We start from the raw sequence: 26,168 nt of genomic DNA, 5'->3' as shown, positions 1-26,168 counted from the left end.
GTATTTTAAAGTAAAAGGAAAAACAACAGTCATCTTTGTCTACCTAGTCTACTAGTCTATCTATCTTACTGATCAATTTAGTTTCACTGCTCATTCTATAACTGTTTTTTTTTCTTTCTTCCTCCAGACTTATCAAGAAAAGCCCACAGTGCTGAACACATTTCATTTCCTCACTACAGCTGTTAAATAATTCAACCTTTTGCACAATTGTTATCATTATGCTACAATTCTTGCTTCTATGCAAACAAAAGAGAGCTGTGATTGGTTTCATGCTTGTAGAAGACTGGTGGTGCTACGCTTGTGGTGGGAGATGTGGCTGTACATGTGTGAGTCATCATCTGCAGGCTCTCTCACTTTCCTCTAATCATTCCCTTGAGGAGGCCAGGGAGGGGCAGGAGCAGCCAGAAGGAAAAACATAGCATTAATGTGCAGCACAGACCAGCCTCACACAGACAGGGTGGATCTTAAGAGTCTGAGTAAAGCTCATTCAGAGATTTGTATGGGAGCATGTTATATGTGAGAGACAATAGTCACTTTGAACATGTAATCAGACAGACTTCGGTGTTTCACTGAAATGTGGGTTTAAAATGTTAAAACGTTTTCAGTGATTTAAAGATAAATAATAAAATTAAACTAAACAAAATCATTTAACTTCATCATTATAAATAAACCTCAGATAAGCATTGAGCTTGCAAACTATTTTGCCCTTATTATGGATATGTATCTTCCAAAGATGCCGGAATTTGCATAACTTGGGCTGCCTACTAAAACTACAGAAGAACAATGAAAACAAGAAAAACTGGATTAGTTTTGTTCACACTAAAACTGAGTTACAGCCCCAAAGAAGGCCTGGCAAGAAACTTTGTTGTTAATTACTGTGTTTTTATGATGGATTGAAGGGGAAAGCTTACTATCTTTTACAGCAATGTATTTTTTACTGTAAGTATGAGCGCATGTGAAGAGCCCACAAAACTACAACTACAATTAGCAGGACTTACCAGCCGTGAGAATGAAAGTTACACTGTCACATCTCTGAGTTTGTCATGTTTTTAGTTCCTGTTTAGTTCTTAGTTTTGCCATGTTTTAGTTTTCTCTCATGCCTTAGTTTTGTTAGTTTTCTAGTCCAGGTCTTGTATTTAGTTTTGCCATGTTTTCCCACAGTTTCTGTTGCCCTGCCATCACCTTCATTCACACCACCTGTGTTTTTCGCCTCAGCTGGACTTACTCACCCATCACTCCCTCAGTATTTAGTTTCCAGGTTTTCAATGCATCAGCGCCATATCCTCACCCTCACCCCTGTTGTCACCCGTAACAGTCCCTGTTGTCACCGTAAGTCGAGTCAAGTCGAGTCAAGTCGAGTCGAGTCAAGTCGAGTCAAGTCGAGTCAAGTCGAGTCGAGTCATTCTTTTGTCATAGTCAAGTTTTGTTTCTTCACAGTTATTAGTTTTGTTATCCGGCTCAGCCGCGCTTTATGTTGACCTTTTGAAAATAAACCAAGTATTGTTTTTGGAAATCTGCATCCGTGTCCTATTCTCCATGCCTCGCATCACCACCCATCGTGAAATGCACAATGTAACAATGCTGGCAACTTATTCCAAGGCCGGAAGGTGACTGAAATATGAGATATTTGTTGTGTATGCTTGTGATTTAACATCGAAGTAGTTTGCTTTGGTTAAAATGAGCTCAGTTTGGCCCGTTAGTGTGGCTCATTTAACCTGATCTGAGGTTCATCAACCAGAGTGTTGTGTAGACAGGCCCACAATCTCTAAAATAATTTGATCTATTTGGTATTTAGTTGAATAGGGTTTACTGCTCAACTAGCTGGCAAATCTTTTGAATCACTCCCAAAAGAATTTGATCCAGGACTATAAAAGGAACACAAAATGCAATGTTTCTCACATGGCTGCAAAGTGTTGACTGAGTCACTGGTCCGCTTGAGGTTTACAGAGATTAAATCAACCAGATAAATTATTCTGCAATTGCTCATCTGCAGCAAAGATGCCACCTTGACAGCAGAGAGTTGCAGATAAACATTGGCTGAGCCACGTATGTTTACATCACAACAGAATTGTTATAATTGGCTTTGTTCTTAGACATGATGTATCCATATTCTGTATTTTTCTAAATAGCCTATGTTCCTAGTTTGTACTTTTCCACTCTGCTCATACTACGCAATGTATGTCCTTGAATGGTCCAAGACCTTAAGATGGCATAACAAGACTAAATAACTGGGACAGTGATGCTTCTCCATCTTGTCAGATAGGTCTGTTACATTAGATACATGCCTAAAACAACACTCACACACATGTTGTTTATCACATACAAAGAACAGGACAAAGACGGTGGTTGGCCTGCTCATGTCACTAATAACTGGTCAATTATACTCAGACGAGTGTAAGTCCAACCTCTGTGAGATAAAGGTGAACATAAATATGAAATTTTTCCAGATATCGGGGCTAGGGCTGACGGATTTCCTGTGAGAGCTCTGTCACTGAGTCCAGCGCTGCCATACTTTACATGTGACCACTAATAAATACTTTGTTTAACTTTGTTAAGTTTCCTCATGTGTACTCAGCCTGTTACAACTCCAAACAAAGAGGTGTAGCCATTCTGATTCATAGAAGAGTAAATTTCACCACCAGTTAGAAACTGGAGATTTAATACATCATTACTAAAAGACCCTGATTTTATCGATTATTTCAAAAGGGAATGGTCTATATATCTAGAAAATAATGACCTGCCAAGAATTTCAGCTTGTGTTCTCTGGGAAGCGGGAAAATCAGTTATGAGAGGCAAAATAATCTCTTTTTCATCAAATAAGAAAAAGAGGGAAAGTTCAAGAATATCAGATTTAGAACTCAGGATTAAATCATTAGAAGTTGTCCACAGTGCCTCCAAAGAGGAACACATACTGAATGAATTAAGGAAAGCTAAACTTGAACTAAATCAAATTATTGATAAACAAACACAGTTCCTGATACAAAGACTTTGCTTGGAGAATTTTGAGCATGGCAATAAATCTGAAAGGTTCTTAGCAAATCAATTAAAGATAAACAAAGAGAAAACAACAATCACTTCTGTTAGGGATTCGGAAGGAAATATTATCCATGACCCTGATGTAATCAACAATGCTTTTAGGGACTTCTATAGTGGAGTCAGCGCGTGCGGCTGGGGAAGAGTGTCTCTGCAACTCGGACATTAAGCACAGGATCTCCACAGGGCTGTGTACTGTCACCTCTACTGTTCTCCCTGTACACTAACTGTTGCACCTCCAGCCATGACTCTGTTAAACTTATTAAGTTTGCGGACGACACCACCCTCATCGGACTCATCTCGGGCGGCGATGAGACTGCCTACAGGAGGGAGGTGGACCGGCTGGTGACCTGGTGCAGCAGCAACCACCTGGAGCTCAACGCCCAGAAGACAGTGGAGATGGTCGTTGACTTCAGGAAATCCACAGCCCCCCTGCCCCCCCTCGCCCTCACTGACACCCCCATCACCACTGCGGATTGTCACCGGTTCCTCGGCACCACCATCACCCGGGACCTCAAGTGGGAGCCGACCATCAGCTCCCTCACCAGGAAGGCCCAGCAGAGGATGTACTTCCTGCGACAGCTGAGGAAGGCCGAGCGGCCGGCCCAGCTGATGGTGCAGTTCTACACGGCCATCATCGAGTCCATCCTCTGCTCCTCCATCACGGTGTGGTATCCCGGGGCCTCTGCCAGGGACAGACACAGACTGCAGCGAGTTGTGCGCTCCGCAGAGAAGGTGATCGGCTGCAGCCTCCCATCGATCCATGACCTGCACGTCTCCAGGACTATGGGGCGAGCAGGTCGGATCACAGCTGACCCTTCTCACCCTGCACATGGACTATTTGAACCACTCCCCTCAGGCAGGAGGCTTCGGTCCATTCGGACTAGGACCTCCCGTCACAAAAACAGTTTTTTCCCCCTTGCAGTCAGACTTATAAACACTTCATAATCACTTCATAACCTGCCACAGACACTTTACTTCACTTTACCATCATTAAAATTGCACTAACGAAACTGCACTGTTGTTGCTCTGTATATTGGTTACTGTGTATTGTTGTACACACCTTGTACATTTTGTATTCATATATTTTTATTCTTTATCATTATATCCCTGTTACATGTTTGCACCTTACGCCGCAGCAAATTCCTAGTTAGTGAACACTGTTCACTAACAATGGCAATAAAAACGAATTCTGATTCTGATTCTGATAAATCCTTATATTCATCAAAAAATGATCCATCAGACAGAAACATAGATCAGTTTCTTAGTAACATCAACCTTCCAAAATTACAACTTGAACAGGCCATGGCTTTGGATTCACCTCTCTCAACAGAAGAACTCCAAGAAGCCCTTCAACATATGCCTAGTAACAAAGTCCCAGGACCAGATGGTTTTCCAGCTGAGATCTTCAAAGAATTTTGGACTGTTTTGGAACCTATATTTCACAAAGTGGTATTACAAGTAAAGGAGAATGGCAGATTATCCTCAAACATGAATTCTGCTAACATTATTTAAAAGACCCTGTACTTCCATCCAGCTACCGCCCAATATCATTAATTAATGTAGAACTAAAAAAAATTTGCAAAGCCCTCGCCAAAAGAATAGAAAAAAATAACTCCCCTTATACATACCCTTTATCCTTATAAAGGGTAGACACTCATCCAGTAACACACGTATACTAATTCATCTCAGATTATTCTACCATCAACCATTGGAAACCACAATTGTCTTTCTAGATACTGAAAAAGCATTTGATCGAGTTAACTGGAAATTCTTATTTGCAGCATTAAACAAATTCGGGTTTGGGTTGTACTACATCAACTGGACAAGGATACTATATAGCTCCCCAAATGCATGTCAGGAAAAATTATCAAATTTCTCCAAGCTTCAGTCTGCAGAGAGGTACCAGACAGCGTTGCCCACTTTCACTCTCACTTTTTGCCATCTTCATCGAACCTTTAGCAGCTGCTATCAGACAAGATAGAAATATTAAAGGCATCCATTCCAAAAATATTGAACATAAAATAAGTCTTTATGCTGATGATGTATTACTTTTCCTTCAGAACTCACAGACATCTCTCACTCACACGATCACATTCATAAATAAATTCTCAGCACTTTCTGACTACTCTATCAACTGGTCTAAGACCACAGTTCTGCCCATCAACTGTAGTTTTCAAGAATATACTGTCACGTCCAGAGACTCACGTTTTTGGTTTTCATGTTTAGGTTATGTTTGTTTTCAGTCCATGTTTAGTTTTCCCTTCACTTCCCTCACCCAGGTAATTAGTTTATTCCCCTCACCTGTCCATTGTCTCCAGCTGCACTCACTCTCCAATCACTCCCAGCCCTCTATTTAGTTTCCGGTCTCCCCTGTCTGTTTGTTGGTTCCTTACCTGATGTCAGTCTGTAACCCATGCCACGATTCCCATGATTGCCACGTTTTTGTCAAAGTTAAGTATTTATTCCATGCCATGTTCTTTTGTTTTGTTTTGTTAATAGCAACGTTTTTAGAATCCGGCTTTGCCGCGCCTTTTGTTTTGCACTTTGTTTTTTGTTAATAAATCACTCTCTTTGAGAAAAGTCCGCATCCGTGTCCTCCTACACCACATCCTGACATATACCTGCAATCACTTTACAGTCAGGAAATATTAGATATTTAGGCATAAACATTTGCTCCAGGCTCTCAGAGCTAACAAAGCTAAATTATGTTCAACTCTTAAAGAGAGTAGAGGATGATCTCACTCGTTGGAAGTCATTACCCATATCACTTACGGGGAGAGTCGCTACCATTAAAATGATGGTATTACCAAATGTTAACTACTTGTTTTCAATGATCCCCATAAAACCATCCGCTTCTTGGTTTAAGTCACTAGATTCATGCATCTCCAAATTTCTGTGGAAAAACAAACCACCACGTATTATTTAAAAAACTCTATAGAAGACCAAGGACAGTGGTGGATTAGATTTACCTAATTTTCAGCACTATTTCTTAGCCAATGGGTTACAATATATATCAAAATGGTTTAAACCTAGCCCACTAGATGAACCATGGATGAATATAGAACAAGCATTATGTGATAATATGGAAATCTCGGACCTGCCACTTATTAGCCCAAACGTAAAACAAAAGCATTAACATCAGCACCTCTCTGACAGCCTGGTGGGAATTTCTTAAAATTACAAAGTCCTCACTTCTCCCGTGTAAACTTAAACCCTCCTGCAAAACAAAAAATGCTAAACTTTACTCTATGGAAGAACAAATGAATAAAACATCTGGAACATATAATCCGATGCGCTCATTTCACAACATGGGCTAGGCAGCTATAAATTTCTAGAATACCAAAAACTTAAGTCTATAATAACTAAGATATATATCCTCCACCAGCCAGACTTACAACTCCCTATTTGGGTAGCAGAATTTTTAAGCATTTGCACACCAAAACTGCTATCAAAAATATATAAATTACTGTCTAAGATGGATGACACACAATTTCTTTACCATCCTCAAAATGGGAGGCAGATCTATCCTTCAGTTCTAATTCTAACCATAACTTCTGGCCACAAATATGTTTGAACCGCACGCCACCAGAATGACTCGAAATTCTAATTTGCAGCTCATACAATACAAAATTCTTCACAGAACACATTATACAGGACAAAGGATGTTCAGGATGGGTCTAACACACTCAAATATCTGCTCACATTGCACAGATAACACACCTGATAATTATGCACACGCTTTGTGGTTTTGTGCGCCTCTCCAGAAGTTCTGGCTTGAGGTCTGTGAGGACCTCTCAACATGGCTTAAGTGTAGTATTCCTGCATACTGGGTGACTTAGACAACATCAACATGGAAATTAACTCAGCACACATGGTCCTCACAGTGCTATGTATCGCAAAGAAAACTATTCTCATGAACTGGAAAGCAAAGAACAATCTGTGTATTAACCAGTTTAGAAATTTTCTTTTAGATTATATTAGTATGGAAACAATGTCTGCCTCCTCAAAACATCAATTGGCAGAATTTCATTCTCTCTGGTCCCCGCTGATTAGCTTTATCACATAGTGGGGGTGGTGTGTTGCTGTCCCGCAGCTCTGGGCGGTTGGTTGTGTGCTGGGGGGGTGCTGTTTGGCTTCGGGTGTCTAGTGGTCTCTCGGGTTGTAGGGGTCGGGTCATTGCTGGGGGGGACTGTGTGTCTGGCCTGGTTGGCAGTTTGGGGGGCTTGTGGGTGGAGCTGTCTTGCGGTGTGGGGCGTGGTCGCTTGGGGGCCATGGGGTGGTTGCCGCTGGCTCTGGGTCGGGTGGCCGCGCCGCTCTGACACCTTAGACATCACTACTCATCAGACACACACACATTAGGTCTTGGGGGATGGTAGCACTGAGTGGTATCTGGTGGGCTGAGCTCTTTGGGTATTTAGGCTGCCCGGAGAGCCGCGCTCCCAGTTCCACAAGGTTGCCTGCCCTTCAATTTTCAATGCTCACTATTAGAATATATGGAAGAGCCATAGGGGCGAGGGGAGGGGTCTTCCCACACCCCTGTTGCCTGGTTGCGGCCTGGGGCGGGAGGGGCCAGGAAGACGAGTTGTTCTGCTGGTTGTTCCCCCGGCGCTCTGCTCTATGCTTGTGGGAGCTCTGTCCGGGGAAATCCTCTGCTGTCTTCTGGGTGGATGCGTGGTTGTCCCTGCGGTGGGCTTCCCGGGTTGTGTGCTCCTTGTGGGCTGCTGGTGGCCTGGGTCTGGGGGCCCTCTCGGCCTGCTTCTGATTGCTGGGGGGATGTGGATTGTGGCCCTATACACTTATACACTCATAATTAAGCACGGTTATCATGTGGGACCTGTGCTATGTGTATTGCATGTTCATGCACACACACACACACACACACACACACACACACACACAAACACACACATTCACACACATTCATTAGCCCAGTAGCATGCTCACTAAGCAGTTGTTGTGTTGTCCTGTGGTTTAAGGTCATCTGTATCCACAGTTGTGTTATATGTGATTGCTGCTGCTTGTCCTTTTTTGTTTATTTGTTTGTGTGTTTGTTCTCTGCTTGTCTGCTTACAGGTGCTCCTGGTGGCTCTAAGGCTGGATTCCCCACAAAAGCCGTGGATTGTCTTCAGTTTTGTTTTTACAGGTGTAGCAGCTGGTTGTCTGATTTTTCATTGTTTTCTATGATTTTTTCTTCCTATTTCTGTTCCCTTTTTTTCTTTTTTTTTTTCTTTTTCCTTTGCTTTCCCTCTTTCTATGTCACCCAGTCCGGTTCAGCACTATCACATGTTAAGTATTGTAACAAAAATAGATAAATAAATAAGCAGTTGATGGGCATCAAGGGGAGCTTTATATTCATAAAGCTTCCCTTGGCTTCTCAAATGTGTTTGGCATAAACGGTATTCAAATTACAATTCTGCTGCCATAATGCTGGACAGGACAAGGGGTTAAAAAATAAATAAATAAAATTATTATGGTATTAAAAAAAAACACAGCAATAAAAGGTGCTACGGGAGTCAGATATCACCTATGACTTTTTTAAAGAGGAAAACTCTTTAAGAAAAAAAAAAAAGAAAGAAATTTAAAGATAGCTGCAGTGAGTCTGAGTCATAACAAGTCAAGTGAAGGTTTGTTTTTATGGCACATTTAAAAACAGCCACAGTGACCAGAGAGCTGTACAAGCAAAACAATATATCAATACTATTAGCAGTTTCTAAGCCTTTAGATAAATATTGATTGAATTAAACAGTATAACATTGGATAGAATGAGTGAAATAGAAATAAAAAAATGTTTACAGTTAAAGAGATGCCACTCAACCAGATTAACAAACTGAGAAAAGGAGTGAATTTTAGAACATTTTAAATAATTAGAGGTCTGAGCTAACCTGACTCACGTCATCTGGCTGCGTTCACCAACTACACGCGGGGCGTTCCCTTTCAGAAAAAATAGCCCCATTTGAAATCATGTTGGTTGTGGGCTCGTCCCAGATGGTATGCGAATACCAGAGGGCGGGAGTCAGGTAAGGTCTGAGCTGCTCTGATTGGAAAAGGTAGATTAATCCATTTATAAGAAAAGGTTTTGTGACCACAGCCAGCACCCCCGTTGTACACCTAAATCAACCCAAGAAGCAGCTGCTCCATCTGAAAAGCAAGCATGGCGAGAGAAAGGAGCCACAAGACGGGACTAGATCAATGGAATAGGTATAGGAATAAAATAAGTCATTAAATGGCTTAAAAGAGAAATTATCCAAGATTTGGGGTACCAGAAGTGATAAGATCATACAATGGTACTCACTTCTCTAATGAAGAAGTAAGAGAAGTGGAAAATATGTTTGGAATTAGACATAAGTTTGGTGCAGTCTATCATCCAGCTTCACAAGGACTAGTAGAAAGAACAGATTGAACAATCAAAAAAATAAAGAAAATTTCATCATCATCAATCATCAAACAGATTCCTTGCATAAATGGATCACACAGTCCAGCAAAGTCAGCACATTTAGCATCTCCAGTCCTGTTTGGAAGCTAATTTGCAGATGAGATTGGTTGCAGGGTGGCTGACCTCTTAATTGCTGCATCATATTCAACAATCTCTCTTCGAATAAGTTAAACTGATTATACTGGAATTACAGGGACTGGATATCAGTTTATTTTTTGCTTAATTATGTATCTAAAATGTAATAAATAATCAATAATAATTTTTTCTGAAAAAAAAAAAGAGTGAAGTCAACAAAAAGTTCTGAAATCATATATTAGGCTATTTGAAGCTGTATGGTCATATGACATATTTTCGCTCTATACTGAACCAATCCAGAAAAATGTTTAAACTTTAACTTCACCAGAAACATATGTATGTACCCCTGACCACACTAGTTGTGTTTTTATTGTGTTAATCCCTTTTACTGTTAGAATGTTTCAGTTCAGAAATGCAGTAATAGAAATAAAATAGGAGCATGGCATAGTTATTGTAACAAATTAATTTGCAACAGACCTTTTTTAAGGGTTTCAAGATCCTTTAGGAGTCACTGAAATGACTTACAGGACTCAAGCACAATCACAAGAGGAAAATAGATCAATCTGAAAATCCATACTTAATAAACATGCTCATGTTCTTATTCCTATGCACAACATGCAATATGTGCACACAAATAAGATAAATGACATATCAGTGTGTGTCCTAATGCAGAGATGTTGTTGTTTGAGCCCACAGATGATGATTCTCTCCGATGATGATTCTCCAATCAATATCTATGATGTAATGGAAAAATGGCAGAAGTATTTGAGTGATCGGTTGAACCCAGTTAAGCAGAAATCCGCTGGCAGTGACACTGTGCAGTAAAACAAGTGAATCTACAAGAAGGCAATGATGTTAGCATCTTGCCTGGCACTCTATTAGCTGGGATTTTTGACAGTGTTGTCTAACAGCTATCCCAGCAAACAGAGAAAATCTGAGAGGAGAGGAAATTTGTGAGCACATAAAAGAATACCAAGTGCAAGGATTAGGGCTCAAAGAGAATGACATTTTTACACACAACAGTTAACCTGAGAGCAGACAGACAGCTTTGAGTTGAAGCAGAGCCTATTTTGCATGCATACTTTTTCATTGCGAGGGCAGAGTTTAGAGGGAAAAGAGTATATTTGAACATGAAAATGATGTGGTCTGCTCTCAAATCAAAATAATACACTCTTGACTAAAGATAGTTATATATCTTCGTACAAACTCATTGTGTTCGCCTCTGAAACAGACTTCACAAAAACTGCAGACTTTTGCACAGATTTTTGAGATCTGAGCTTGACTCAAAATAAATAGTGAATACAAATATTGTTTTTGATTAACAACATATAGCTCAGTTAGCAATAGTTGAAAACATTGTTTTATTGTAAAATATATCTCCTCTAAAAATTATCCTAAGTAATAGGCCTTCGGTGTTTTTAAATGTTATCATTATTGAAAGATGATGTCGTCATTTTTTAGCCGCAATTTTACTTCTTCATATGCACAGAATCACCTCCACAGTCCTATAGCGATGCTAGAGATAGCTGAGGGTAGGCAGAGGTTCTATTAATGGACTCACATTGTAGAGGATGTCCACCCATCCTTCCATGGTGATGCACTGGAAAACGGTGAGAATAGCGAAAAGGATGTTGTCAAAATTGGTGATACCAAAGTTGGGTCCAATCCAGTATTCCCGACAGACAGTGCCGTTGCCACAGGTCCTTGCTGGAGCCTCCAGGCCACAGGGGAAATCTGCTGCCAGCTCATCTACACCCAAAAATATACACATTTACACACAGTCAAATACATAAAAACATGCTGAACTATTTTTAGAGAGAGGGCTGGGAAGGTATGAAGTCATCTCATTGTAGGATATGGAAAAACATGCCGTCAGTTTTACAATATATTAGTATACAGATGGTGATAAATATATTATAACATTTATAAAAAAAATGCATTTCATATTTCACAGACTTATATGATCTGATCACCAATAATACAGGACTAATTATTCATAGCATCCACAGGCAAAGTAATCAAAATACCTATGTGAATGACATCTTAAAGTTTAGTTTTGTGAGTGTGTATTCTCTCATCAGGATGCTGAGCTAAAACCTCAATACTGTATATGTTGCCTTACTTAATTGACCTATTCTGTGTCAGCATTGCATCAGCTCAACATATAATTTTTTTTTCTACTATGAAAAAAAAATGTGTGTTCAAGTATTTAAAACATTAAAACAATATTACTGGGCATGTATTGTTGTAATGTTTTAAATACTTGAACGCAGTTTTTCTAGAGAAGATAATTGTTTTGTCTATGGGATTATCGTCCATCGACTCTTTTGGGCTTTCACATGCGCGAGCCTACAACAAGCCGGTGAGTTACATGCTGTTTATAAAGTTGTTTTGTAACATCCCCATGCCAGTAATGTGAGAACCATGCATGTGGTTTTGATGGTAAGGCTTGTGACTTTATTGTCGGATGGTTTATAAAGTGGTGTGACGTTTCTGCAGTGTGCAAGTTGTTGTTTTACGTGGAAGGTTTAGCTCTTGCCCCTTAGCCACCACGTATTAGCCTCGCATGACAGGGTGTGCGAACAGCGCGATCTCCACACAGGGAGCGCAGATTTGCACCTCTCTGTGTCCTACTATCAGTATTTGACAACCTCTAGCAATGGAAATGCGCTTCAAATGCCCCGGAGTTCCCCTTTAAAGGAACTGCATTAGGCTGGTTTATGTCATATTTATCTGATAGATTTCAGTTTGTTCTTGTAAATGAAGAACCTTCCTCACACCAGAGTAAGTCATGGAGTTCTCCAGGGTTCTGTGCTTGGACCGATTCTTTTCACTTTATACATACTTCCATTAGGTAACATTATTCGACAGCATGGCATAAATTTCCATTGCTATGCTGATGATACCCAGTTGTACTTATCTATAAAACCAGATTAACCCAATAGGTTGGTCAGACTATAAGCATGTCTTAAAGACATACAGACCTGGATGACTCAGAACTGTCTGCTTCTAAATTCAGACAAAACTGAAGTCGTTATCTTTGGACCTGAGCGCTCCAGGGGAAAATTGTCTATTTATATAGTTACTCTAGATGGTATTTCCTTGGCTTCTAGTTCTACAGTGAGGAACCTTGGAGTTGTTTTTGACCAGAATTTATCATTTGACTCGCATATAAAACAGGTTTCTAGGACTGCCTTCTTTCATCTTCGTAATATTGTTAAAATCAGGAACATCTTGTCTCAGAGTGATGCAGAAAAACTAGTCCCTGCATTTGTTACTTCAAGATTGGACTACTGTAATTCTTTATTTATGGGCTGTCCCACATATTCTCTGAAAAGCCTTCAGCTGATCCAAAATGCTGCAGCCAGAGTTCTGATGAGAACTAACAGGAGAGATCATATTTCTCCAGTTTTAGCTTCTCTTCATTGGCTCCCTGTTAAATTCAGAATAGAATTTAAGATTCTTCTCCTCACATATAAAGCTCTTAATGACCGAGCTACATCATATCTTAAAGATCTCATTATAAGATATTTTCCTAACGGAGCACTTCGTTCCCAAACTGCCGGTTTACTTGAGGTTCCCAGAGTTTCTAAAAGTAGAATGGGAAGCAGAGCCTTCAGTTATCAGGCCCCTCTCTTGTGGAATAAGCTGCCAGTAAATGTCCGGGAAGCAGACACCATTTCCACTTTTAATACTAGGCTTAAAACTTTCCTTTTTGATAAAGTTTATAGTTAGGGTTGGCTCATGTGATCCTGAAACATCCCATAGTTAAGCTGCTATAGGCCTAAACTGCTGGGGGGCCTCATCTGTCACACCTTTCCTCACTTTACTCTCTTTTTCTCCTGTTTAATTTCTCAAATGATATTATGTACATGTGACATTGTTGTGGTCATTAACTCGTGTTTCCCTGTTCCAACAGATATCCTTTGAATGGTGTTACAGTGCCCCCCCCCCCCCCCCCCCCCTTTCTGTCTTCTCAAACCCCAGCTGGTGGAGGCGGATGGCCACCCTTCCTGAGTCTGGTTCTGCCAGAGGTTTCTTCCTGTTAAAAGGGAGTCGTTCCTTTACACAGTCGCCTCAGGCACGCTCAGGACGGGAGATTGGACTGAAGACAAGTTTCGGTGCAATCTGTTGGTTTCCTAAGCTAGGAAATAGTTTTTGAATTGGCTCTGTATGAATGAATTGGATTATTTTATAAATAATTATGATTACAATTAATTGAATTCCAATTGGCTTGAATTGGACTTTATTATCTAAGTGCCTTGAGATGACATTTGTTGTATTTGGTGCTATATAAATAAAAATGAATTGAATTGACACGTTCTGGATAGCTTCAAGTACGTTGGGATCCCATAGGAAAATGGCAACCATGAGAAGGCCACAAGGAAGTTAGCCACTACCTACAAAGTAAGGCAGGTCCTGAAGAGTCAGCTGAATGGAAAGAACAAAGTCAGAGCCATCAACGCATATGCACTGCAAGTCATCAGATACCCCACTGATATAAAAACCTGGCTAAATGAGGAGATAGAAGCCACTGGAATCAAGACAAGAAAGCTCCTCACAATGCAAGGAGGGTTTCACCCCAAGTCCAGCACCCTGAGATTGTACACTAAGTGGAAGGAGGGAAGCCGGGGGCTTTTGAGCAACAGACCCACTATCCAGCATGAAACAACAAAAATCCAAGAATATATCAGGCAACTGAAACCCGGGGGAGGGAAGGAAGAAGAGAAGGAACCATCATGGAAAGATAAATTTATCAGTGACTAGAAAAAGATGGTCTGAAAGACAGCACAGAGGCATTAAACATGGCAGCTCAAGAACAGTCCCTGAGCACAGTAGCAATAGAAACTGGGGTCTACCACACCAGACAGGAACCCACAACATCAGAGATATCTGTCCTGACGAGCGCAGTTCTAGGAACAGCTAAGGTACTGTGCAGAACTCTACTATATGTATGTATGTATGTACAACAGTATCCATATGTTACTGTTATATGACTACTGGTCCATTTCAAAATGTCAATACCACCACAATATCCTAAGTGAAGGTTATACAAGTTTAAAAAATAATGTGGACACTTGTTTATTCCCAGGATACGTACATGTGTCTGTCCTGAAGCAGGTGCGATGGAACTTCCCCATGTAGAAGTCGAGGCCAATGATGGCAAACATGAGGATGGCAAAGAAGAGCAATAGGCCGATCTGTAGCAGAGGTACCATAGCTTTCATAATGGATTTTAAAACCACTTGAAGACCTAAAGCAAAACAAAAAAAACAACATTATTTTGAAGACAGATAAGATGACTGGATGGATTACTGAGAAGTAATCCAAGTCTTCAAGTGAAAAGCAGAGGCAAAAATTTAAAGGGGAAATTCGTTTTTTTTAAACCTGGACCTTATTTCTGGCATAAAATATGTTAATCTACTCATCGATAACATTTTGGTGAAAGTCAGCATCTTTCGGACGCTATTTAGATCACTCCAGATCCACGTATATCTATATAACGGGAGTGAACAGGGCATGACAATACAGCATCTAAAAAAGCAATTCATTATCATTATTAAGACATTATCTATCTTTATTTCAGCAATACTTTAAGACAAATGAATGAATGAACATGTACTACAGTGAACCCTCGCTATAACGCGGTTCATCTTTCACGGTCTCGCTGCTTCACGGATTTGCATCGTGCATTGTGTTCTACATTCTGATTGGCTAAACAGTCTCTCCGCTTCTTCTCTACCTGTGTGTCAATAACGTTGCGGTTTAAAATATACACGTACACGTTCATTACAGTTCTCAAACATAATCGATGGTGGCATGTCGGTATATATAAATCTTTTTGCCCAGAAGAAAAAAGAGCGACAACAACTACCGATATGTCCTTCTCTCGAAAAAACACACCTGCACCGCGGGCTTTAGAAGAAAAAAACGCTACAGAGCGGAGTCAGGATGCAGCGGCTCAGTCAGAAGAGCAGTGAAATACACGTGAGTCACTATTTGTCCCACTGTACTGTACTTTGTATTTTTTTGCATAATCATTTTTCATTTTCTCCCCTTCTAATCCAATGACTCGGGTCGCGGTGGGGCGGTACTGATCTCCGCAATTTGAAGCATTCAGTTTGTATTGATGATGAAAATGATTATTTTACAGTAGGCTACAGTAGTTATTTGTAAAAAAAAAAAAAACGTTTATACAGTACTTTTATTTGTTAAACAAATGCTTGGGCCTGTAAAAAGGTTTTGTTCTTTGGTTTCAATGCATTATGCAGTATTTCATTGTATAATTGTAAAAAAAAAAAAAAAAAAGGTTTCTACTTCACGGATTTCGCCTATCACGGGTTCTTTTTGGAACGTAACCCCCGCGAAAAACGAGGGTTCACTGTATTGCACTGTTTGTTCAGAACTGCCGTGTTGTTGTTATTGGGGGCTTTCTACACCCGGGTCACTTGGGCAGAGGTGGGTAGTAATGAGTTACATTTACTTGAGTATGTTTTTGAAAAAGTTATACTTATAGGAGTAGTTTTAAATCACTATACTTTTTACTTTTACTTGAGTAGATTTGTGAAGAAGAAATTGTACTCTTACTCCACTACATTAGGCTACAATGAGCTCGTTACTTTTCTTCTTACCTCTTTGGTATTCTACGCGTCATTATTCTTACACCCCCGCGTAAGCCTCATTTGAATATTTTCTTTTGACAGAGAGAGAGACTTCCGCCAAAGGCTCTACCATCTGACTGTGTTTCACCAATCAAACGTAGATGTGCAATCTCATCACGTGACCATACTCAATCTCAGCGGCGGGACGGGTTAGCTTTACAGTTTACAGTCGTAGCAAACAAACAAAGAAACAGATGAAAAATGTCAGAATCAATGGTCGGAAATGAAGACACAGACGAGGCCTCATACTGAAAGCGTGTTTACCTTACAAAGAGTGCCAAACAGCAGCTACATCATTTGTCCTCTGTGTCAACCAAAACAAACAGACATTACAGCATTCAAAACTCAACATCTAACTTGAGGAAACATGTAGCAGTAAGTTTCCTAAACTCGTTTTTTTTTTCTTTACATGGATAGGTGAATGATTGTTTTTTAGGTAACATAGGGGTTACATATGTTTTAAACATTTCCTAAGTCTCTTATTTTTCATTGAAGTACTTGAATTTACCTGGATTATTTTAATTTAAGCTATTTTGTAATTAATTAATTAATTTTAATTTATTTCATCAATTGGATGAACTCTAATTTACCTAAAAAGATGATTTTTTTTTTTTTTTTTTCGGTCTGTCTGATTGAATGCTAGTTTTTTCACCAAGCACTTTTTTACTCTTACTCAAGTAAGTATTTAGATGGCTACTTTTTACTTTTACTTGAGTCATATATTTCTGAAGTAACAGTACATTTACTTGAGTACAATATTTGGCTACTCTACCCACCTCTGCACTTGGGATAAAGTCATCGATGTGGGCCGCTGCAGCACAGCTTATTTACTCTGTGCTCTGTGACAGTCGATTATCTTCACACGGAGTGCTATAAATAAGAGTTTAATTTTCTGCAACCTCATCTTGGCTAATGTTTTACAGGAAAAAACTCACAATAACACAGTACCCATAAAATAACAAATCACAAAGTACTGGATCAAAACATGTTACGTCATGTTGATATGGAAAGCTGTGTTAACAACATATTTCTCCTGGTATGGTTCTGAATTGTTATCATCATCTGCAGTAACATTATCTGAAACCTTACTTGGAATGCCGGAGACCAGTTTGAGGGGCCGTAGTACTCTCACTGCCCTCAGTGTTCTCAAATCAAAGTCAGCACCCACAGTGGCCAGGATCCTGCACACACAACAGTGGCCAGATTACAAACAGCTTTCCATTTAGAACATCTTTCAAGTCTTTGCCAAAAAGGCAATGTGAGATTGGGCAAGTGTTGCTCACAAAATTAGACTAAAAATGAGAAGACATTGCATAATCCAAGTTCATAAATTATTTGCTCAAATGAGATAAATAAAAATAAATGAATATATTGAAAATAACAAGAACAAATTGATATAAATGTCTAATTTTATGTTTTGGGATGCACATCAGAGTTGTATCGAACACAGTAAAAGGGAGGAAGATCCCAGTTTGAAATGCCGTGTTTAACTATCCAGTATATTGTTACGGAAGACCCATTGATACTTTTCTGTATCAAACCACCCAACAGAGAATTGTGACACATTTTAGAGCTCTGCTCAAGGTCAGCAACATAATGGAGAAGAAGATGAGTTTAGTAAACTGAATGTTTTACTGGAAAATGCCACAAAAGGTAAAGTGTCAGTGATGCGGTTGCCAAAACAAGCATATTACAATTCAGTAATAAAATTCTAGTCTCACCAGATATGCCTTTCACTTACACCTTTAAAGGTGCACCCTGGCAATGGAGAGACTGTGGGTCATGCAGCAGATTCTTGCCCTGCCACAGCAAGTCTAGAGGGGATTAGGGGGAGAAGGGAAACACACATGGACATTCTACAGAAAATAAAATGTCATCATAAGCTTAACCTTAGATGTCAACCTGGTGTATGGTGTGATAATTATGCTTTTTTTTTTTTTTGCATAGTAACAATATCAATAACCTTTTGCTGAATTCAGAGCAGTTAATGAATGTGGCCCTTCATGTATTTAAAGGGGAACTGCGGTATTTTCAACATTAAGCCTCTTTTATGAGTCGTCTGCAATGTTTTAGAACCCCCCTCACCGCTTTTTTGATGTTTACTGCTGTCTCTGGTATTTGCCTAATTTTGATTCATCTCAACCTGCTTCAGAATGGCAAGTCATGTGCATGTTCAAAAAGGTCTGTAAAAGCACCATAAACGTCCGTTTTCAAAATCATCAACTCACCGGAGTGGTTACTGGTGTGCACTGGTAATCCATATCAAATTTCGTTGCGAAAAGTTGCTTCTGTCATGTTTCATTTGGCAGCTCGTTCATGCTCGAACTATTTTCTTAGCAGTGGCGGAGTAATATCAACGAACATCCAGTACAAAATGTCGAATAAAACACGACAGAAGCAACTTTTCGCAACGAAATTTGATATGGATTACCAGTGCACACCAGTAACCACTCCGGTGAGTTGATGATTTTGAAAACGGACGTTTATGGTGCTTTTACGGACCTTTTTGGACATGCATATGACTTGCTTTTCTGAAGCAGGTTGAGAAGAATCAAAATTAGGCAAATACCAGAGACAGCAGTAAAATTCAAAAAAGCGGTGAGGGGGGTTCTAAAACATTGCAGACGACTCATAAAAGAGGCTTAATGTTGAAAATACTGCAGTTCTCCTTTAAGTTAGAGCAGTTACAGATCAAACTATCCCTGGTTCATGTTTTTGTTTCATCTTGAATCACTGTTGGTACCAACCTCTGCTAAACATAGTAACAGTGAAGACCTGGCTCTTGGAGAATGTCTGGCCAGATCGTCTGACTACTCAATTCACACCATTATGAGTAAGTCATGTTCTTAATACATCATTGTGTATGCAACTAATGTATTCTGATTAACTTATTTGTTACTCTGAGTGGTACAATCTGTGTTAGGGGTTGTATATCTAGGACTGAGGCCATTACCTATAGAAATAACCATACCATCACCACAGCTAATTCAAATTAAGAGGGGTTAAAAATAAGATGTTTTTTTTTTTTAAACTACGTGCCAAGATAAAACACAATGTTAAATAAATAATAAGGTTATAGATGGAATAAGTGGACAAGAAAAAAAGTATGAAAAAGGGTAGACAACATGATAGAATGAAAGTAGGCAAGAAGAAGAAAACAAAACAAAAATAGAAGATAAACTATTTCTGTGCCGAAAAAAGGGTGTGTAACAGCAGTGGTGAAAAAGAATAGTGTAGTGTAGAAGAATAATCAGTTATAGGACAATGTTAAGAAAGGTATAATGTATAATGTAGAGGTAGTATAAAGATGGGAAAAGGTTCTCAGCTGGTTCAAAAAAGAAGAAAAAACATTTGCTATAAGAGGGAAGTTGATGACCAGCAGGGGATGGAGGACTGGGAGAAGCTAAGGTGAATAAAGTATGGGGGTGAGAAAAAAGAACTGAAAAAAGCCCACTGCTATAAACTTAATCCCTGATCTGAAATCCACCAAATTGGTTTCCTTTGTTACCCCACAGTGAACCACAAAAACTGGAACTGAGAGCCACGTAAGGCCAGATATATTTTATGTCACATATAGAACTGTAAAAGCTCTGCATATTTAGATGTGTCTGGGGCTACTGGTGATGAGGAATCGGTTTACTGTATGCATTGTTCTGCTACTTCCTGCTTCTGAAGAGTGCAGACGTGTCTCTGCTTACCCCTGCTGCTTACTGCTTTATTCGCTTTTAAATCATTCTACTTCTTTCCACAAGTCTTGGATATAATTTTATATTTTTATTCTTTTTCTTTTAATTGTGTATTTGTAAACGGTATTAGCCCTCCTGTTTACAAAGAGAATCGGACAGAACATTGGGCCTCATGCAAGAACCGTTCGTACGCACAGATTTGTTCTTAAATCGTCCGTACGAGTGATTTCAGAGAATTTGCGCATTCACCAATCTTTTCGTATTTTACATTTTCTTTGAGGTACGAACAGAATTTACGAGTGATCCAGAGCTGTCGTAGGAGTTTCGTAAAATAGTCCGTTGTTATTCAAATCAAGTTTGCTTGACTACTGGATTGTGTATTTAATTACTTTGAAGCAAACATAAATAAATATATACATTATACCCCATAATGATGCTGACATTATTCTGTTTAACTTGAATTATGCACTAATTGAAGGTTAATTTGAATCTGTATATAACAAGGTCAATGGGAAGTGTAACCAGCTGCTGACTTGTTACTTTTGGATGCTTTAGCGCGTCAGGCTCTTGGAAGAGACCTTGTAGATATCCACGTGGAGACAGACGAATGGCTGACATCGCAATTTAGACTGCCAAGGACTGTGCTGCTGCAAATATGCAGCTTGCTAGAGCCACAACTCCAGAGAGAAACACGCCGATCAAACCCAATCCCACCACACGTCCAGGTCCTCACCACCCTTGGATTTTTGGCCACTGGAAGCTTTCAGAGGGAGATTGGAGACAGATCGGGTGTGTCCCAGTCCTCTGTGAGTTGTGCGCTCCCCTTGTTTATCAAAGCTCTCATTAGTTTATCACCCACGATACATCAAATTCCCCATACACCGCTGTCCAACAAGTACAAATTAAGAGGGACTTTCATGCCGTGGCTTGACTGCCAATCATAATTGGAGCACGAGACACATATACGCATCAAAGCACCCGTGCTGTCGTGGAGCGCAATGAGCTGAAGGACAGGTGGGTGTGTCTCAATACAGCGGGGGGCAAACTGCTCCATAGCCAAGAGAAGGCATGCCAGATTTGCACAGTATTGCCATGAACGAGGGTCTCCTACAACCTGAACCAGCCCAGGCAGACCAGAAGGTGTGGTGCCAGAAGACCCCCCTCATGGACCGCCCCATCAAAGTGCCATCATGATGAGGCAACAACTGATTGCACGGCTTTAGTTGCAGTCATCGAGTTCCTGCCCATGGCGAGACAGGTTTTTTTTTAAGCTATTTTCATATTAAACTATTTCTTTTTTTTTATTTCGGTGACATTACGAACTACAGGTGACATTGAATAAACAGCACTCCTAATTGCTTCCCATTTCTTGGCTTTAGCAGGTCCCTTGAGAAGAGGATTGAAACGCTGCAAGACATTTGTAACAACAAGGAATTTATTGACTCTATTATAGCTCCTGTGCAGGCTGTGGAGCCTTCATGTGCCAAAGGACTAACTCAGATCTTTCTACACGGGATCACAGCTGATGTGGAATCTCACACTGCAGACCTGGCTGACACACTCCCCTGGATAGGTCCAAATGACACTGGAATATCTGGTGAAGCTCCCAAACCGGACGGTCCGACTGATATCTCCCACTGGAACAGTGTTGGTGCCAAACCAAAGTCATCAACCCCAGCTAGGATCTGGTCTCATGTTGTCCGTCGCAGAGGTAAACCCAGCACGAAACCTAAACCTTCAGCACTCACTCCGCCACCTGAAGTTTCATTGCATAATAGATACGATCCGTTGATTTCAAATAGAATGTGTGATGATGAATGTAATGCAAACATGAATGAAAACAAGAGAAATGGCCCCAAACCTCAGCCAAGGGCTAACCAGATTATCAGGAAAAGCCCAAATCCCACAACCAAGGTGAGGACTACAGAAGTGATCGACACCTCCACATAAAAAGCAATAGACACCATTCTGAGCGGAGACTCTATAACACAGCATGTCAGAATGGCAAAGACGGAAAATATAACTTTTTCTGATACATCAGTCAGGGAAGTGATAGATATTTTGCCGACCATTCTGTCTACTCATCCAGATGGCACGAGGATCATTGTCCACACAGGGTCTTGATATTTTGAGAAGGAAGACTGGCTCTGAGATCCTGAAGAAAGACATTTCTCTGCTGTTGGAGAGACTGTGTCACTATAGAGCACACTGTGTCTCCATTTCTGGCCCCATTCCTTCTGTGGGTAATGAAATTGAACTTTTCAGTAGACTTCTTGGCCTTGACATGGTGTCAAATGCATGCATCGCCCATGGGATTAAGTTCATTGCTAACTTTAATATCTTTTGGAACTGTAAGGAGCGTTTCAGACCTGATAGCGTGCATCCGAATCGAACTGGATGCAGATTACTTGGTGCACACTTACGTCATGCTGTTGGGACGGCACACCCAAACATGTACAAAGACTGTACAGATTAGACTGAAGGATAACAGAGACCAGTGTAAACTCCACAAAGCTAGCCTTAGTTAATATTAGATCTCTGTCCAATAAGTCACTGTTAGTTAATGACTTCATAATTTCACACAATTTAGATTTTCTTTTTCTGACAGAAACATGGTTAACAGAGAGCACAAGTGCTACTGTTCTTAATGAAACAGCCCCCCCAAATTTTAGTTTTATGGATAAATGCCGAAATGGGAGGAAAATTGGGGGGGGAAGCTGCCTTATTTAAAGATATATTCCAGTGTAAAAAGATCTCATTTGGTGAATTCACTTCTTTTGAATATCTTAGTTTTATCTTAAAGGGTGTTCCTAAAATTCTGTTCTTAATCATTTACAGATCTCCAGGAGACTGTGCAAGTTTTATTGATGAATTTTCTGAATTTTTGTATTGTTATTTCGACTGATTTTAACCATTTTATCTTGACCGGGGATTTTAACATTCACATAGATAATATGACGGATGGTAATGCCAAAGAATTTTCTTCTGTGCTGGACATGTTTGGTTTGTGGCAACATGTAACAGAACCTACCCACCTTTAAGGTCACATTCTGGACCTGGTCATTTCTAAAGGTGTTGATATTTCTTCTGTTGTGGTTATTGATTTGGCCTTGTCTGACCATTTTTGTATTTTATTTGATTTATTTATCACTCAGAATGTTCAAACAACCAGCTTCTCAGTTAAGAAGAGGTACATTAATGAGAAAACAAGTGCTCAGTTTAGGGAGGCCATAGCTATGTTACCAACAATGAGCACAGAGTCAGTTGAAGGATTGCTGGATCATTTCAACTTAAAAATTTAAAAATGTAATGGAAGCTGTTGCACCGATAAGAATTAGCACTTTGAGCAAACAGAAAACCCCATGGAGAAACACCACTACGGTCAAAAACCTGAAATGAGAATGCAGGAAAGCTGAACATAAGTGGAGGAAAACAAAGCTTCAGATTCACTATGAGCTGTACAAACAAAGCCTGCGTGGTTATAACAATGAGCTGTGCAAGGCCAGACAGCTGCATTTATCTGAAATGATTAATAAGAATGTCAACAACTCTCCAACTCTGTTTGCTACGGTTGAAAAACTCACAAATCCTCCTAAACAGTCAAACCCAGACCTCCTCTCCACTGAGAAATGCAACAAATTTGTCAACTTTTTTAGCCAAAAAATCAAAACATTCACACAACACAGACAAACAAGAAAACTAAAACCTAGAAATAAAAATGTAATATTGTTGATTTAAAAATCCTAGAGGAAACAGTTCGGCAGCTGAAATCAACAACTTGCACTCTGGACATAATACCATCCGACTTTTTAAAAACTGTTTTTACCTCAGTAGAAAGTGATCTCCTACAAATAGTTAACAGCTCACTGGCATCGGGCATTTTTCCCAAGTCATTAAAGACAGCTGCCATTAAGCCACTTTTAAAGAAGAGAACTCTAGACGCCTCTATGATGAACAACTACAGACCTGTCTCTAACCTCTCTTTTATATCCAAGATTATTGAGAAAGTTGTATTTAACTAGCTGAATGACTTTTTGAATGAAAGTGGAAGTCTTGATAACTTTCAATCAGGCTTCAGACGTCATCACAGCACTGAAACAGCTCTGGTCAAAGTGTTAAACAACATCAGGTTGAATACTGATTCTGGTTATGTTTCAGTCCTGGTTCTGTTGGACCTCAGCGCTGCGTTTGATACTGTAGATCACAGAATCCTGTTGCACTGGCTGGAAAACTGGGTTGGACTTACTGGAGCGGTCTTTAACTGGTTCAGGTCCTACTTAGAAGGAGTTATTTTGTTACATTTGGCAGCTATGAATCTGAGCAAGTGGCCATGACTTATGGAGTCCCCCAGGGGTCAATTCTTGGACCTCTTCTGTTTAACCCCTTAAAGCTGCGGTCGGCAACTTTTTTTTAGTCATATTAGCTTGAACTGTCATGGCATTCTGGAAGTAGAATATTAAATAGGCTGTTTAGGAAAAATAACGAAATCTGTAGCTCCCTCTGAAGCCTGTAATCGTGCTTGCAAAAACCGAGCGCTCCCGGCTGTTTTTAACCAATCAAGTTAGGGTGGAGGAATCCTACCTGTCAATCACAGCTTGTGCACATGCTGCTGAGCGTGAGTCTGCCCCAGCTTGTGTGCGCTCACACTGGTGTGAACTCACGTGCACAACCTCATCCACAGAGGGGGAGGGGTTTGGGGGGCGATTCGGAGCTTGTTAGAGGTTGGGGGAGGGACCTGAAAGTTGTATCAGTTCGAATTTTCCGACTTTAGACTCGGAATTTTGAAAACCTGCCGACTGCAGCTTTAACGCCTGAATTTATATAGCTGTATATAAAAAAATGTTTTGTGTGTGTTTTAGCCTTTAAGTAGATGGTAAATAATGCTGAAATTATTAATTTCACATTTGTACAAAAATAAATAGAAATTTTGGTATGTTGCAAATTTGCGACAACAGGCATCCTGGTCATTTTGGAGTCAATTTGGTATGTTTGGTATGTAATTTGGTATGTTGCTTATTTGCAACACCAGGCATAATGTTTAATAATAAGATAACAACAACACAGTAATATAACAGTGAAAAAACAATTTTTTTTTTTTACTTTGCGGTCCCACTAGAAACAAGTGCTTGTCGAATGTTCCTAGGTCCGTAGTGAATATGGACTAATCGGCATTGGGGGAATAAAGATGCTATCTCAGCTGGTTGATTGAGTCAAACGGTTTGTAGCATATATGCGACAATAGGCGTTAAGGGGTTAACTTGTATATGCTCCCTTTGGGTCAGATATTGCAGAACTTTAACATCAACTATCACAGTTGTGCAGATGATACACAAATTTATGTGTCTCTGTCACCAGACGACTGCAGCCCAGCAGACGTACTGTGTCAGAGTCTGGAGGAAATAAACACCTGGATGAGAGAGAATTTTTCTACAATTAACTGAAGACAAAACTGAGATCATTCTGTTTGGTAGCAAAGAGAAGAGGCTCAGCGTTGGTAAATATCTTGAGACTGTGGACCTTACAATCACTGACCAAGTTCGTAACCTCGGAGTGTTGATAGACTCAGATCTGACTTTCAGCAGCCACATCAAAGCTGTCACCAAGGCAGCTTTTTACCATCTCAGAAACATCAACAGAATTAAAGGTTTCCTCTCCCAAAAAGACCAGGAGAAACTCATCCATGCATTCATCTCCAGTAGACTCCATTACTGTAACGCTCTTTTAACTGGATTTCCCAAAAAGAGCATTAAACATCTGCAGCTCATCCAGAACGCTGCTGCTGGAGTTTTAACCAGGACTAAGAGATCTGAACACATTACAACAGTTTTAAAATCTTTACACTGGCTTCCAGTCAGTCACAGAATAGATTTTAAAAGCCTACTGATGGTTTAGAAATCCCAGAACGGTTTAGGCCCAAAGTACATCTGTGATATGTTCAGAGAATATAAACCTAGCAGAGCTCTTAGATCCAAGGACTCAGGTCAGCTGGTCCAGTCCAGAATCCAGACTAAACATGGAGAAGCAGCATTTAGCTGTTATGCTGCAAACAAGTGGAACAAACTGCCAGTGGAGATTAAACTTTCACCAAATGTAGACATTTTTGAATCCAGGTTAAAAACATTTATTTTCTCATGTGTCTATCCATGAAATCTGCACGATATCTTTTAAATTATCTGGACTGTTGCTTGTTTTTTAAATTCATTTTAGTTATTCTATTTGTTTCTCTTTATATTATTTTATGTATTTTTAATGCTTCTTCCACTCCCTGCTGCAATG

General features: G+C 40.0%; 1 protein-coding gene across 10 annotated transcripts in view; it reads right to left on the bottom strand.

The window, feature by feature from the left end:
* cacna1ba (calcium channel, voltage-dependent, N type, alpha 1B subunit, a) overlaps positions 1-26,168 on the bottom strand; it is a 184,394-nt gene that overhangs the window by 120,366 nt on the left and 37,860 nt on the right. For all 10 annotated transcript variants that reach the window (XM_075468182.1, XM_075468188.1, XM_075468184.1 and 7 more), the window contains exons 3-5: positions 17,296-17,387; positions 14,646-14,798; positions 11,106-11,293 (exon numbers count right to left, since the gene is read on the bottom strand). In XM_075468182.1, coding sequence (XP_075324297.1) covers positions 11,106-11,293; positions 14,646-14,798; positions 17,296-17,387 — 433 coding nt within the window. The remainder of the gene's footprint in view (positions 1-11,105; positions 11,294-14,645; positions 14,799-17,295; positions 17,388-26,168) is intronic.

The sequence above is a fragment of the Odontesthes bonariensis genome, chromosome 6 (assembly GCF_027942865.1).
Source record: "Odontesthes bonariensis isolate fOdoBon6 chromosome 6, fOdoBon6.hap1, whole genome shotgun sequence".
NCBI lineage: Eukaryota > Metazoa > Chordata > Actinopteri > Atheriniformes > Atherinopsidae > Odontesthes > Odontesthes bonariensis.
Note: the sequence above shows the minus strand (reverse complement) of the source record. Positions and strands in the feature narration are given on the sequence as shown.